Raw genomic sequence first — 14,781 nt, 5'->3', positions numbered from 1 at the left:
CTAATTGCATTGCCGGGAAACGTCTTTCCGGAATTATGTTGTTTAGCTGAATAGCTCATTACATAGTAACGAACAAGGGATATAAACACAGACGAAACACAAATCCCAACAAAGTATGTTAGGCTTCAAAACAGTTCACATTATGTAGTTTGGTCTATTAACTGGTTAAAATGAACAGTCGGAACAGTAACAGGGATACGACTTGCACTCAGCTGCATCCACATATACCATTACATGGAAAAAACATTACCTTAATATCACCTCACCATTTACTAATTAGCAACAAATAAATAATTATTGAGGTTGACGAAAATGCTCTAAACATATTTGGTCATAAAAAAAAATATTGGAAATATTTAAATTTGGACCTGATGTTGGCACTAAATTGGAAGTGAAGGGATCACCAAAGTTATCACATTTAATGATACAATTATATAAATGATATGAATGTCGAAACAAAATCCTAGGGGGATCCATCCAATTGTTCCAAGAAGATATTTGACTGGATAGGTACACAAATTGAACTTCTGGTGGCACTAGATGAAAAGTCAATGGGCCACCAAAGTTAGTTGGATTCAGCCAACGGAGACCATGAATGGCTGTACCCAATTTGAGCAAAATCTATCAATCAGATGTTAAAATATTTCAGTCTGCTCCAAAGTTAAGTTACCAACTCATTGTCAGACATAGAGCCAAGCTGCTAGAATGACTTGTTGTCAAGTGGCGTATCTGTGTGTTTGATAGCATTAGTACAACTTCAGAGCACACATATTTCTATGTTAGGTCATTAGCCCTAGTTAGGATGGTTCCATATGCATAGGTTAAAAAAATATCTAATGAAACCCGTTGTGTATATCATGCAGGGACCCTAACTGTCAGGTTATAAGACAATAACAGCTACCTCAACAGTTGATGTTTTAAAAGTTTTATTGCAAAAATATAGAATTTTATAACACACTACAAAAACATCAACACAAACATAATACATGACAGTCTCAAAGACAAACCAATAGCACACCAATATTATCTTTACTGTGCTTTCAAAGAATCACAAAACAGTTATTCATAAAACCTTATGAGTGAATTACTGATAAATTGATTGTTGTCTTTGACCTGGGGAAAACCTAATAACCGCAAACCTGCTTTAGCATGTTGATATTTTGAGTGAAAGCTGCACATGTTCCACTTTGACCACATTTCCATGAGCCAATAAATGTACCCATTTTTAAAGTTTTTTTAAAGATACCAACACTATTATTTTAAAATCCAGTCAGATGTCAGTGCAACCTTTTATGGTTGTTAAATTGCCATACACTTGTGTGTGCATATATGTTTTTTGAAAGATAAGAAATGAAGTATTGCTTTTGTACATTTAGTGGAATCCAGTCAAACCTCCTATTCGACGGTTTATGCGGTGCTTTCAATCAAAAATGTCAATAAGTACACCTGCAAGTACTTGTTCTGGAAATGTCTGTTTATATTGGTGTGAATACATTAGATTACCCTCTTCTGAAAGCCATATTCAAACTACAAAGTTGTTGAATCAGATGTAACATTAAACATGTTGGTAATGTAATTTGACACTAAAAACGGGCTCCTGCATAACACCTTACTGCATGTTTGATGAGAGATACAGCTGGAAGTCATTGGAGAGAAACAACACACCAAACATCTTTACAAGTCTCTGCTGGTTGGCTGTGCTTTGTTTCTTCCAGTTGTTTAACAAAGAGACGACCAGAATAAAATCACGTCGTTGCAAAAGTGCTGACAGTAAATCACTTGAATTAATGAAGATGTTTCACGCAGCAACAACTATCAACTAAGCTGTATCGTTTCCAGTGACACATCAACACCTGCTTTTTACAAGTGGTAATGCAAAAAATGCCACAAACACCACAGTTTGTTGACATCGAGGGCTAGTGCTATTGACGCGTGTACAAAGTCATATGGTTCGTTGACCGTCCTTTAAGATTCCTATCCGACCCTGTGCTTACGTTCTGAAGGTGTATCGTTGTGCCGTACACAAGAAAATGGTGCTCTACATCAATAACGCTTTTCCATATATATAGCTCTGATTTGTCTTTAAAAAATATCACCAATGCTTTGTGCTTAACTGTCAAATTTAAAACTATGGGAAGCATTGAGCATATGAAGTGGGAATACTGTAATTATATCTATATATTAAATCATTAAGAGAAACTTTGACACTGAAAAGTCAGTCACCTATAGACATTTTTAGTCAAACAAAAAGGGCACAAGATTTCTAATAAAGTGCAAATTAAATTAGTTCCAACATACACATTGTCTGACATTCTTCTTATTGCCTGTAGATATTGTTGGCAAAAAGCAAATTACATAGAAAGTTGGGGCACAATTGGGGCATAGCATTTTGGCAGGGGAGGAAAAAAAATGGTGCTCGTAAGATGAGAGGCACTTATAAGTGTGTACTATTCACCAATTGTTCATAACCCAGGTGTGGGCTTTAAGTTGAAAATTAAGTTTGTTGTAAAAAAGCCGACAACATGACATTTGGGAGGGATCAGAACACTGTGAAAACGTCATCAAACGCCTGCGGTATTGATCAGCCAGCACAATTACTTTCTCTGTACATGCCTTTTACTGTCTATAAAAGATTCACCATATTGTTGATGCTTTCCCCGCTCAATTAAAGATCTGCATAACCAATCTGCAATGCCAAAAGTAAGACTCACTTTTGAGTCTTAAAATGAAACTTGGTTGAATAAAAATGTACAATTTGGCTTAATAGAGGGACATACCCACATATTTTCATGCTAAATAGCTATTTTGGCGGCCATTTTTCCCAGGACCTAGTACAATCCCACACACATTGGCGCCAAACCTCCAACGTGATACTTCTAGACTAAAATGACTATGCAGATGTTTATCTTTCAAGCAAACTTTCACTTTGGTAGAACATTTAGACTTTTAAAAACAGATGCCCATAAAGAATACGAATTGTAACCATTCCTCACTGACAATCTGTTATAAAACCAGTCAAGAAACATGATCATGATCTTGATCAGGTGGCAAGTAATGTGGCTTTTTTCCACCAATGAGGCCCTCTATTTAACTCTTCGAGGGACATTTCCTGCAAAAAAAGTGAAAGACCCCCTTTAAAACCTTACAATCTTCTTCTGTGCTTTTCTATACTCTTCCAACAGTCAGGAGAAACCACTTCTTAAAAAACTAACTTTACAATCTCATTTCGTTTCCACTCTTAAGCCACAGCACTAGCAGTAAACTGCGTATTACCAAGAAAAATATTAGTATGTCATCTGCAAAGAAGATAAATATACCGTCAGAACTAATTTGCCGCTCAGGTGAACAAAAGGGGGAAGGGTCAAGTTTTTATCAATAAAGCACAGAGGAGCAATGTTTGACATACCAAAGAGAAGTAAAGCAAGGGATTGGTCATTGACATCATTGTATACCTTTAAACCATACCAGAAGTACATATATCCATCCCTGTGCCCACACCTGCAAGTATTTATTGCTGTCTCATTGAGGGCCTCTGGAAATATGTCTAACCAAAACTTGAAATGAAACACAATTAACATCAACAAAACATGAATATTTGATAATTCTGCTACCCTTTTGGGCACCCATATATGAAGACAGATGTGCTGGTTGCCCCCACCTCAGAGTGCCAGAGTAGCAGGAATGCTGATTCAGAATAATTGTCACTATTTACTAATGAGATGCTTGATCAATACCAACTTGTCCACAGGATGGTAGACAGAAGAACAATGCTCCCTGCTTTAAATATATAATACATTATATACATGAAAGACATGTAGGCAGAGCTGCTCAGTAGTCCAAGAGAGAGTATAACGATGAAACAAACACCATTTTACTCATTTTTTTTTAAAACAGCTATAAATAAATAAATGATTATCAATATTGCCTCCTTTTTCTTCAGCAGTTCCGTAAGAATGAGGTTTATTGTGGTGTGGCAGACAGGTAGTGGAGAGAGACTACTGCTTGGTGAACTGAACAGATTGCTGAGGGTTTCCTGCGGTACCTGAAGGTTGTCGGTTGTAAGTGAAGGCTCCATAAAATCTGAGTGCACTCTTGAGTGAAGGCTGCATTGGAATCCTAGTAGAGATATCATTAAAATCTGAGCGAAGGGTTCCATAAAAATGACAGTAAACAGTACCACCAGAATCGGGGCGATCCTTTCCATGAGAATCTGAATGGAAGTTCCTTAATCAATCACTAGAGCAATCGTCCATCCGGATTGATCAAACAGTACTTGACTTTCCATATGAATCTCCCAGCTGAATCCTCCTTGAAGGTCCTTGAAACATGACGTGATATTTCCATTAGAACATGGCATTTTCAATGTCCATTGTAGAACGTGTATGAAGGTCCATCAGAATCTAGGAGAAGGATCTATCAGTATCAGAGAATTGGTTCCAGTAGATCTCAGATCTTTCTATACCTCGAGGTGAAGCTGACGATGTTGCTAGAGCGAAGGGTTGTCCGGCATCCGAGTGAAATTCCCAATAAAACATGCGTAAAGTATACAGTTAGATGAAGCCATTTTAAATCAGAATCTGTGTGGTTTAGGACTTGATAACTTAATGAGTTTTTCAAAAACCCATCAAGGTCTTTTTGGGAATTTCTACACAGTTTCAGAGCAAAGACGACAGGATGCCAGCTCAATGTCTTCTACAATCATCAGATTCATTCAGAAGCTAGATTTAGGACCAGAACGGTTCTATCCTCACATTCTGACCTATTCGATAGCATTTGAATACCAAGTTGATGCTGCAACCAAGCGTAATGTGTTGTGTAGTGCTATACATTCACTAAAGACCTGTATCTTCTCATGGTTTTTCTAACTTTGTTTCGATTACACCAAGACGGGTCACTTGTCAAAGACTGTTCTATTATATATTCAGTCTCTTTCAACAATGAAGTTGTTCATTTTGTAATCTTGTCTTGCTTTAGAAGATAAGAGCGTATATGATGCTAAATATGAGTCTGGTGCTTGAATAAGAGGTACAGCTGTGTTCAAAATGAAGTCCTGTCGCATGAAGACCTGCCTGAGTCAGGAAAACAAAATCCAAAGCACATCAGCAAAGCAAAGACTGAAGCTAGTGATCACGTTGCTCTTGATGCATTATTACATTGTCCCCACCTGAGAATGGCGATCAGCTCAATGACTCGTGATGGAACTCCATTTCCAGAGAAAATTGTCAGACAAAATGTTCAGATCCACTGGGTTCAAATCACCTGAAACAGGCTGAGAAAGTTCAGTTTGAGCCTGCTGCGTGAAACTCCCGTATTTGTTATAGAGCCAAAAAGTGCTGGTTGCTCTCAGAGCCAGATCTGCAGGCTATGATTCATGTTTGATCTGAGAGAATCCAAACAGAGGCTTCACAACTGAATATTTAAAATGAAATATGTTGCCCCACGCTCTCTTTCCTCGGTGAAGCACCACTCAGTTCAGTTCAGTTCAGTTTGGTTTAACTGCTGCAATTTCAAATCCCCCCCGATGACACCACAAGCAAACTCCACACACACCAACCACCAATGTGTGGATTCTCCAGTTTAGATCCATAAACATCGGGTGCCTTTGTCCGTAGAAAGTGCTAAGCTGCTTTAGGTCCAACAGCAAATCTCAGTCTTTTTCGTCACATACTAGGTCCATATACTGTGTGTATTTGTGTGTGTGCGCATGCCTGTACATATGCATCAGATGTTTACAGTAGAGTTGGTGCTGTTCATATGGACTCTCATCTCTTGAATGCTAGTGATGATTTTTTTTTGATGACCGGCAAGGTTCACTCCTACTCTTCGGAGATCCCTGAAAAACAGCACAGAAAAAACAAGGCCCTTTTTATCAAGCAGTCTGCTAACAAATACAAAACAACAGAATGCAAGTGATAAGAAAATCCCTTCACTTACAAAAAAAGTGATGTTAAGGTTTTATACAATCAGCATTTTGATACTATTTGTACTGATGTTGTGGCACAGTGAAAAGCAAGAGAATACATGTGTTATTTACTCACAAGGCAAGCTCTCAGGTATCGGGAGAATAGCAATATAAAATAATAGCATTATTTACAAGTCATACTGAGACTTAGTTATCAAGTTATTGATAAGTCATTCTGAGTAACTTTAGCTATTTGTATGTATCTGTACATTGTGCATATTGTTTCGACCTTCACAAACCTTTTTATGACAATGTTTATTGCTCCTCTACATAAAAGAAAGCAGCAATGATCAATTATTTCAGTTTTTCTAAGTGCTGCATTTTAGTCTGTATCATGCTAATTGACTTCTAAAATCAACTTCCTACCACAAATAAATAGTCCCTATAAAAGATGATGACAAAGAGGGTGTATTCACTTATTCAAAAATACATACTACTGCTTCTTCATGCTTGTATTTGTATAAGTGGCCTTACTCTGAAGTCATCTGAGCCACTGTCTCCAGTGAAGAGTAACCTCCTTCCATGAAGAGCTCAGTGTAGCGCCCCATCTTGATGGAGTCGAGCCACTCGCCCACCGTCTGACTCCGAGCGCTGCAGCTCCCCTCCACACTGGCATGCTCCACTAACAGGTTGGAAACCCTGAGGAGATGAAGAGCAGAAAAAGAAAGCGTAAGACAGTAATCAAATGTAAGCATGCATTTTTTCAGGGAGTATTCATTGGCACAATTTAAAGACTTCATTCGCACCAGCCCTGTTTAACATCATCATATAAATACTAAGGAACGGTGCAATCAAATACATTTTGATGCCCAGGGCTGAGCTCCGAAGTCCTGACAGTGATGCTTCATTATGCACCATCACGCAAAGCTGAAAACGCTGTCCACTCAAAACCCTTTGTGATTCCGCTCACTCTCCACGCTATCAAAGAGACACGCTCATGCAAGCTAACAGCATTCTCCACGCTGTAGCTAGGACAGGAGAGAAGTGTGGAACAAGGACAGGCGTCTCTTTAATCTGGCTAACTGTCACATGTTACTGCATGGGCTGTTAGATATGGCATTAAATTATTAACCCTGTTCCTGTGTCTGTTTGTGTGTGTAAGTGGGAAAGAGAACAATTTCACATCACTTCATTATCTGTACAAAGGAAATATAGTAATGAGGCTGTCTGGCTAAATGCCTGCTGCCTAGCGTTTATAGCCGTTTCATGCCATTATACACTAATGTAATGCATGTACATAGTGGGGAAATACTAATTGAATATTCCACTCTTACGATTATCAGAAGATACCCCACTGAATACAACACACATCCAATTCACACTAATGTGGAGTTGCTGAGAAATTGAGCAATTTTCATTTATTTCTCTCCTCTTCTTTGCCGGCATGCGGCCGTTAGAGACTATGTCCATCCGATTTTATTATGCAGCCACACGAGTCTTCAATGGAGACTCATTTTACATTTAATTTGAATTGTTACATCTATGAGCTTGCAGACCTGGGTTTAAGAATGAAAAGTTCAATTCAAACAATTCATTTTCTAAGATAAAAAAAGTCGGTGAAAATACAAATATTCATATTTTCTTGAACGTTTTTTTACTAGAAGTGCGATTGATAATTAAGTCCTGAAATATTAAAAACTATTCACAAAAAGGCTAACATTGAAATACATTTATATGTTATTCAAATATCATATTATATTTGCATATATTGTGCGGGGAAATCTTACCTGTGTGAGGAGTTGACCAGTTTTTTTAATGAGCTGGGATTGCGTATGAGTTTGTCTAGCAGACAGACGATTTCATCAAACTTGGGCCGGTTGCTGCGCTCTCGCTGCCAGCAGTCCATCATTAGATGGTACAGAGCCTCGGGGCAGTCCATAGGACCCGGCAACCTATAGCTCTCCTCCACTGCCTTTATTACCTGCGAGAGACAAATGGGATGGAGAAACACAAAGAGACAGGTTAGGATTTAAAAAGAAAAAGTGGTACAATAAATCAGGAAAGAAGTACGAACAAATGAGTCGTCAATCGTCATGTCTCAACCCTCTCCTCAAAAACATATTATGTATTTATAAAAAACAATTATACTTCGGATTCCCATTATTTATTACCACATTAACATATGCTTCCGCGGGTCTACATTAAAAACAACACTTACACACAATATCAACAAACCCAATGAAATAAAAAGCATTTCTCTTACGTCAATAGTTCATAAATAAATCTGATAAAATCTATAACGTAAAAAGATATTTAATAGTATCTGTAACTGCAAAATACTAATTGTTCACTGTTCAACTTAAACCAAACAGGGTGTTATCATCATAGAGCAATATTTAGCCATGCAGCTGCTACATCTTTAAAATCTGACAAAATGATTTTAAAGCGTGTTTAAAAATTGGGATTTAAGAGAAGAAGTGTCCCCAATTTGAGTCTGCATTGTGTGTTTTTGAGGGCATACCATGATGAAACATGCACCAGAGAGACCTCCATTATTACCTTTGATAAGATGAAAGAAAAAAAGAAATCTACAGCATGGAGAGGACCGATCTTGTTTGACGCATAGCCATGTAATAACTTTTTCCCAGCAGGACCACAACAAACTAGTAAAGTAGAGTTCCTTCCAAATCTCCTCTGAATCCGGGTGTTTTGCTTCAGGGATGCCGCTGCCTTCTAACTGACCCTACGCTGAAACCTCCGTGAAGTTAAAATCAACTCCCCTGCGAGGATCAACAAAGCATCATTCGTGTATTTGATCCGCTGCATGGCCAAGTTAATCATTTCCGCAAGATGCAGCACTGAATCTCAGACATTTTGTTTTCTTTGGGGCTGGGGGGGGGGGGGCTAAAATTGAGTTTAGATGAATAATAAATAAACCGCGGCTCTCTCTGTTAGACCCCGCATTGGAAAGCACGGCTGGAGTCATTTCAGCCTAGTTCTGCCAGAGCAAGACACTGCAGGGAATTGATTTGTCGAGTTCATGACAGCCTTTGCTCGAGTCAAATTCTCACAAAAGACAGACGTGATAGGACTCTCACACACACGCACGAAATGAAAGGGAACGTAAGCTCGAAGGGAGAAAGAAGCATCACATCGTGCTGAGAGAGGAGAAGAACTACACATGCTGACTGGCAGGGAGGAAAGATCAGAGGAGGTAAAGAAAAGACAGAGTGGGCGAGAAGGAAGGAAAAGAAAACAGACAGAGATTGCACATTTTAGGAGACAAAAAGAGAGGGCGAAGGAGAGGAGGAAAAAGGGGTAGAAATGAGAAACAGAAGGAGAGAGCTTAGGGAAAGAGAGGGTGAGAGCCAGAGACTTTCTGCCGCAGATCAGAGAAAATCCAGCATAACGCTTTCAATTAAACATCAAACGCCTTCTCCTCTGCTCTCCTCTCATCTTCAGCTCCTCTCCTTCCTCCTCTCCAGACTTCTCTGAGACAGACGGCCTAATAACCAGAAGGAGGAGGGAGGGGCCTGAAGGAGGGGATGAGGAGGTCACCGGAGGGGTGTGCGTACATATGTTGCCTGTGTGTATGACTGTGTGTGTGTGTGTGTGTGTGTGTGTGTGTGTGTGTGTGTGTGTGTGTGTGTGTGTGTGTGTGTGTGTGTGTGTGTGTGTGTGTGTGTGTGTGTGTGTGTGTGTGTGTGTGTGTGTGTGTGTGTGTGTGTGTGTGTGTGTGTGTGTGTGTGTGAGAGGGTCGGTGGGTGGGAAATGCTACATTCTCACTCATCGGTTAGTGACAGGATGGCAATTTTCCTCATTAAAATGACCTCAGGGCTGCAAATTGAAGTAGGTGCTACCTGCCACCCCCGTTTGTCTTCATCACCTTCTCTTCTTCATCTTGCTGAGTAACTAACTGCCAGCAGTAACCACACATTTACGTTTTATTCATTTAGCCAAATATTTCTTAAATTGCTGCTTCTTGAAACCTTAGGCTCTAATGTGTTATATAAACCTATTATTGATATAGATTTTTTTATACCTAACCCACATAAACGAGCATACACACCTTTAGAGAATGCACAAATGTTGTATAACTTAATATGACAATTACAAAATATTAATATGGTAAAGAATGTATATAATCAAAAATAAAATGTGGGGGATTTTATGAAAAATATGAAGTTGTGAGAATTTTTTTTTTTTGACTTTGCATGAATGAAAATCAAGGTCAAAAAACACAACATTCCAAAAGATGTGAGGCTTACAAAAACACAACATGATAAAGAAAAAAGAGATATATCCGATACAAGTTATTAACGATGAATGCCATTTCCAAAAATAACTATAAAATCAAAACATAATCAAATGTATGCCTGGGTGTAAACAGCATTCATGTGTGTCTGCTATGCTATAAACAAAAAAAATACCCACTGTGGCTATATACACCCCGGGATGAAAGAAAGGCCTCCTGTTCCATTTTACCAACAGCTTTACCCATAAGGATAATGGATATATATATATAAAAGCCTGTTATTTCCCCTACTCCTGTTTTTCTGCTTAGCTCAGCACCTCCATGTGTTTTCACCTGTCTACCTCCTTTTGCTTACGCACACCTTTCCCTACACCCTGCCATCTCGCTGTTTGTTTCCATTAAGGTTTTTCCTCTTCATTGTCCACACTTTGTAGCAATATATTTATAATAACAGCTTACCGCATAGCCCTCCCTATTTCAACCTCCATTTCTGACAGGAAACACGTTATATTTCACCTTACAGGTATTTTCTTCCTATGTATATCTGCAATTCATAAGTTCCCAATAAAACATTGCATGGAGCTTTGCGTCAACATTTTTTACTTTTATAGAAATAAATCATTTGATGTTGTCAACTTATAAACTGATTTAGCTTTGAATAAGTGATTTATCATTGTATCCCGGATCAAAAAAGACTTAACACAATAACTTGATAATTGTTTGTTGAATAAATATATATTTTCCACTATATATCGTTTTTAAAAGTATATTTGGATGTTTTTTGGGATAATATATTAAATTGCAGCCAGGTTTATTGTCACAAGACATTTTCACATGCATCATTATAATATAACTAATTTCACTATAACAGTAGCTTAAACATATATTTTATGTAATGATAACTATAGGAACAAATACCAATATACCTGTAATCATTTGACTTTTGATTTTCCTCGTTTTTGTCTAGTTTTTTTTAACTGATTGATGGATTTTTATTTTTTTATTTGTAAGTATTACTTATGTTTGTTGTAAATACTTTTTGTTTTCTAGATACTTTTGGTACCCACTGTGAACATTTGTATAATAATAAAAAAAACAATAATGACTCTTGTCTCAACCCCAAGGCTAAAAAGTCGGTCCTAGTTGAGGATCAAACTTCATTCGCTGAAAACAGCAGGTTTTTTCTCTCAACGTCTTTTGAAAGACTCTTCAGGAAAAAGTTTTACATTTCAGGAAATATACTCGTTCGTTTACCGGCGGAGAATTAGATGAGTAGATCAATAGCCACAGCCGGGAGACCGAGTGAAACAGCTAAATTGGCTCTGTCTAATGGCAACAAATGTCTACCAGCACCTCTGAAAGTGACTAATGAGATATAACATATATTTCATTTTCTAATTGCCAGACCATGTCTTCTTGGCTCTTGAAAGGTTGCCAGGCAACTCCAGGAAGTTATATAGTATAATCCGGTACATAAACCCCATGTAAAACGTGAAATTGACAATGAATTTCTATGGATTAAACTAACAAGATATTGTGTTAATTAGAGGAAAGACAATGCCAATGAAGATCTTGTTGGATTGAAAAGCAGCAAAACAGTTACTAAAATGTTTCATGGCTATTGTATAATCCTGCTTTTTTCCATACACCCCTGGTTGAACACTTGCTTTCAATTTTGAGTTATGGGGTGAATAGTTCAAACTGAAGAATCATACAGCGTAATCAAATCAAACTTACATCTTGATTGGACATCTCCCAGTACGGCCTCTCTCCATATGACATCACTTCCCACATGACGATCCCGTAACTCCAAACGTCGCTGGCCGAGGTGAACTTCCTGTAAGCGATCGCCTCGGGAGCCGTCCAGCGAATAGGAATCTTCCCACCCTTTGAAAAAATGTAACGAGATGAATTAAAAAAAATAAAACTGAGACTGGGTTTAGAAAATGGAACTCTTACGTGTTTTGGTGCTTGAAATGAATAGCTCTGATAAGTGTACATCGACATCAACTCAATGCTATACAACAAAAACGATCTTTTGGTAAAGACATACAGCTGCAGGCATTGAACATTGAACATTTTGTTGCACAAAGAACAGACCTTAATTGAGACACTTCTGCTGCATGTGGTCCAACCAACAATTACACTAATGAATACCAATTAAGGAAAACATTCATGAAGCAGAGATTCACTTTCAAATTCCCTGTCCCAACTGTCAGGGGGGTGTGACATTCCTCTGCTTCATTATCGCTCTTTCATTGGAAAGATAGAAAAGTTCACAGGATGACTGCTGAGTTTCCAGAAGAAAATGCGTGTTCGGCTGATGAGTGGTGAAATTAGCTTGATGCAGTATTGATGAACACAGCAGCGGGATATCTCAGGGTCTGACTATTTGAAGGGTGTGAATTACATTATTCGCACTGCTCTGTCAGAGAGTGGGAGAGGAGAAGAAGAGATGTAGCCAGCCACAGTGAGAGGCGAATGACAGGATATTTGGCGCTAAGGCAGCACGACTCGGTGCTAATTGAGTGTTGCAGAGACCGAGCGAGAGCTAATTGGCCCGCCTCCTGCAGGAAGCAGCCGGTCTCTGGCTGACAGGACGCCACTAGGCCTGGGACACACAGCTTCATTTAAAACCCGCTGCTGTCGCCTTTGAGTGTGTAGGTGTGAATGCAAATATATGTGTGTGTTGGCTGCAGTTTTCAACTTAAAGAAAAAAGTTGGTTATATCACAATTCACTGGACACATACACAGATACACACCAGATTTAATATAAAATGACTTCGAAGACACAACATGGGGTTGTGTAGTTTACTTAGACTTGTTCTCTCTGTAACACTAGTGCTCAAAAATGATTGATGTACAGATCTATACATTAGTCTCAAATATCCACTTGCATGCCAATCAAATTCTTCAACTTAGTGTAAAAGAGCTTGAGTGCGAGTAAAGAAAACAGAAAAAAACAAAATCTCTCTACTGTAATTATCACTTACAACGGTTTGGCTTTAGTGGAGTTAATGCTGCAGAAATTAATCTGGTTGGGTTATATATAGATAGGAAATCTACCTGCTGGATTCTTGCTTTGAGTTTGAGTCGCTTTGGATAAAAGCTAAAGAATGAAATTAAATGTAATAAAGTCCACAGTTTTAAACACCTGAAAGTTGAAAAAAAAGCTGTCCTGTAACTCACAGAAACGTCTATACCAAATATAGCTCTTGGAAATAATCTGTATCTGCAGGAGCTGCATCTGTACAATTAATCAACCTTCAGAACTTTGATGTCCTGCTGAATTGGGGTCAAACTTGGTCAGAGATTTGTAGGCTGGATTACCTGAAAATCATGTATGGATAAATTGACAATAAAAAATAACAAGTAGCTGCAGCCCTATTACATACACCAACATGCTCAGTCTTACCCGTGTGGTGTACGTAGCCTCTGCGTCATCTTCCAGGACTCGGGACAGGCCAAAATCGGACACTTTAGACACCAGGTTACTGTTGACCAGGATGTTACGCGCTGCAAGATCACGGTGAACATAGCCCATGTCGGAGAGGTATCTGCATGTATACAGACAAAGGAGAGGTTTAAATCCAAGCACTGTGTCCTAAGGATGCATTCAGTAATACATTGTGTGTTTGCGTACCTCATGCCAGAGGCAATTCCCCGCAGCATCCCAACCAGCTGGATTACAGTAAACTGGCCATCGTTTTTCTGAAGGTAAGAACAGAAAGAAAACTGTTTCTTTAGATAAACAACTTCATACCGTCTATGAAAACAGTTCAAAGTAATGGCCACGTCATGATAATGAGTTCAAAAGTGGTTTGACATCAGAAGTGTTTGCAAAACTGCTGGGTAACAATGTGGTTCAATGCAGGTTATTTTCTATAATGTTTCCCATGTTTAGATTGCAAAACTCAACTTGCAATATAAAAAGAAAAAAAGATAGAGATCATGTATGACCTCTGGAGAAATGATGGCCAAGCATTCCATTATCGACGTTTAAAAAGTGCCTTCAAGCTATAAAGCCACAAAGCCACTCATGCCACAAAGCCAATTACTGTAAGTAATAGTATCGCAACACAGACCTCTGCAAAAGCATCCAACTTCAACTCACAGCTTTATGGGAGTTAAAGATTGTATAGGGGGAACACATTATTGCATCTTACTCTCCTTGCCTCTCATTCCCAAAAATTACAAATAATCCAATAATTACAAATACAGACAAAGGTCGTTGCTGCTCTGCTGTCCATGTTTTATTAAATCGCCCTGCCCTCGAGCAAGTCACGGCCACTTTCTCATTCCTTCTTTCCCTCTAGTGGGACCTTCAAATCTCCATACCCCAAGTTAGTAATTAGGGCTTTTTAATAACTAAGCAAAAAATGATTATGGGGCAAAGAACCTTTTGCCAAGGACAGAATGTTCTTTCTCTCTGCCACTGTATGTTTGTCAGGAGGTATTTCCTTGAAGGGATGTAAACGAGTTCTCCACTCATTTAAAGGGTTCATACACTTTTTCACCAATGATTTTCAATGACTTCTCCATGACTTTTCAATGATCTTTACCTCATTTTCCATGACCGAAAAAAAATTACTCTTTCTCAGCGGTACCACTGAAAATGGTTTA

At 38.6% G+C, this 14,781-nt stretch overlaps 1 protein-coding gene across 1 annotated transcript in view; it reads right to left on the bottom strand.

Moving 5' to 3' along the window:
• Nucleotides 1-909: 909 nt before the first annotated feature.
• Nucleotides 910-14,781, bottom strand: part of epha5 (EPH receptor A5) — a 67,731-nt gene continuing 53,859 nt past the window's right edge. Inside the window, exons 14-19 of the mRNA XM_079659202.1 lie at nt 13,802-13,869; nt 13,574-13,715; nt 11,895-12,044; nt 7,690-7,883; nt 6,437-6,601; nt 910-5,833 (exon numbers count right to left, since the gene is read on the bottom strand). Coding sequence (XP_079515328.1) covers nt 5,722-5,833; nt 6,437-6,601; nt 7,690-7,883; nt 11,895-12,044; nt 13,574-13,715; nt 13,802-13,869 — 831 coding nt within the window. The 3' untranslated portion in view covers nt 910-5,721. The remainder of the gene's footprint in view (nt 5,834-6,436; nt 6,602-7,689; nt 7,884-11,894; nt 12,045-13,573; nt 13,716-13,801; nt 13,870-14,781) is intronic.

The sequence above is a fragment of the Notothenia rossii genome (assembly GCF_949606895.1).
Source record: "Notothenia rossii genome assembly, chromosome: 11".
Classification (NCBI taxonomy): Eukaryota; Metazoa; Chordata; class Actinopteri; order Perciformes; family Nototheniidae; genus Notothenia; species Notothenia rossii.
The sequence above is the reverse complement of the archived record's forward strand: the minus strand, read 5'-3'. Positions and strand labels throughout refer to the sequence as shown.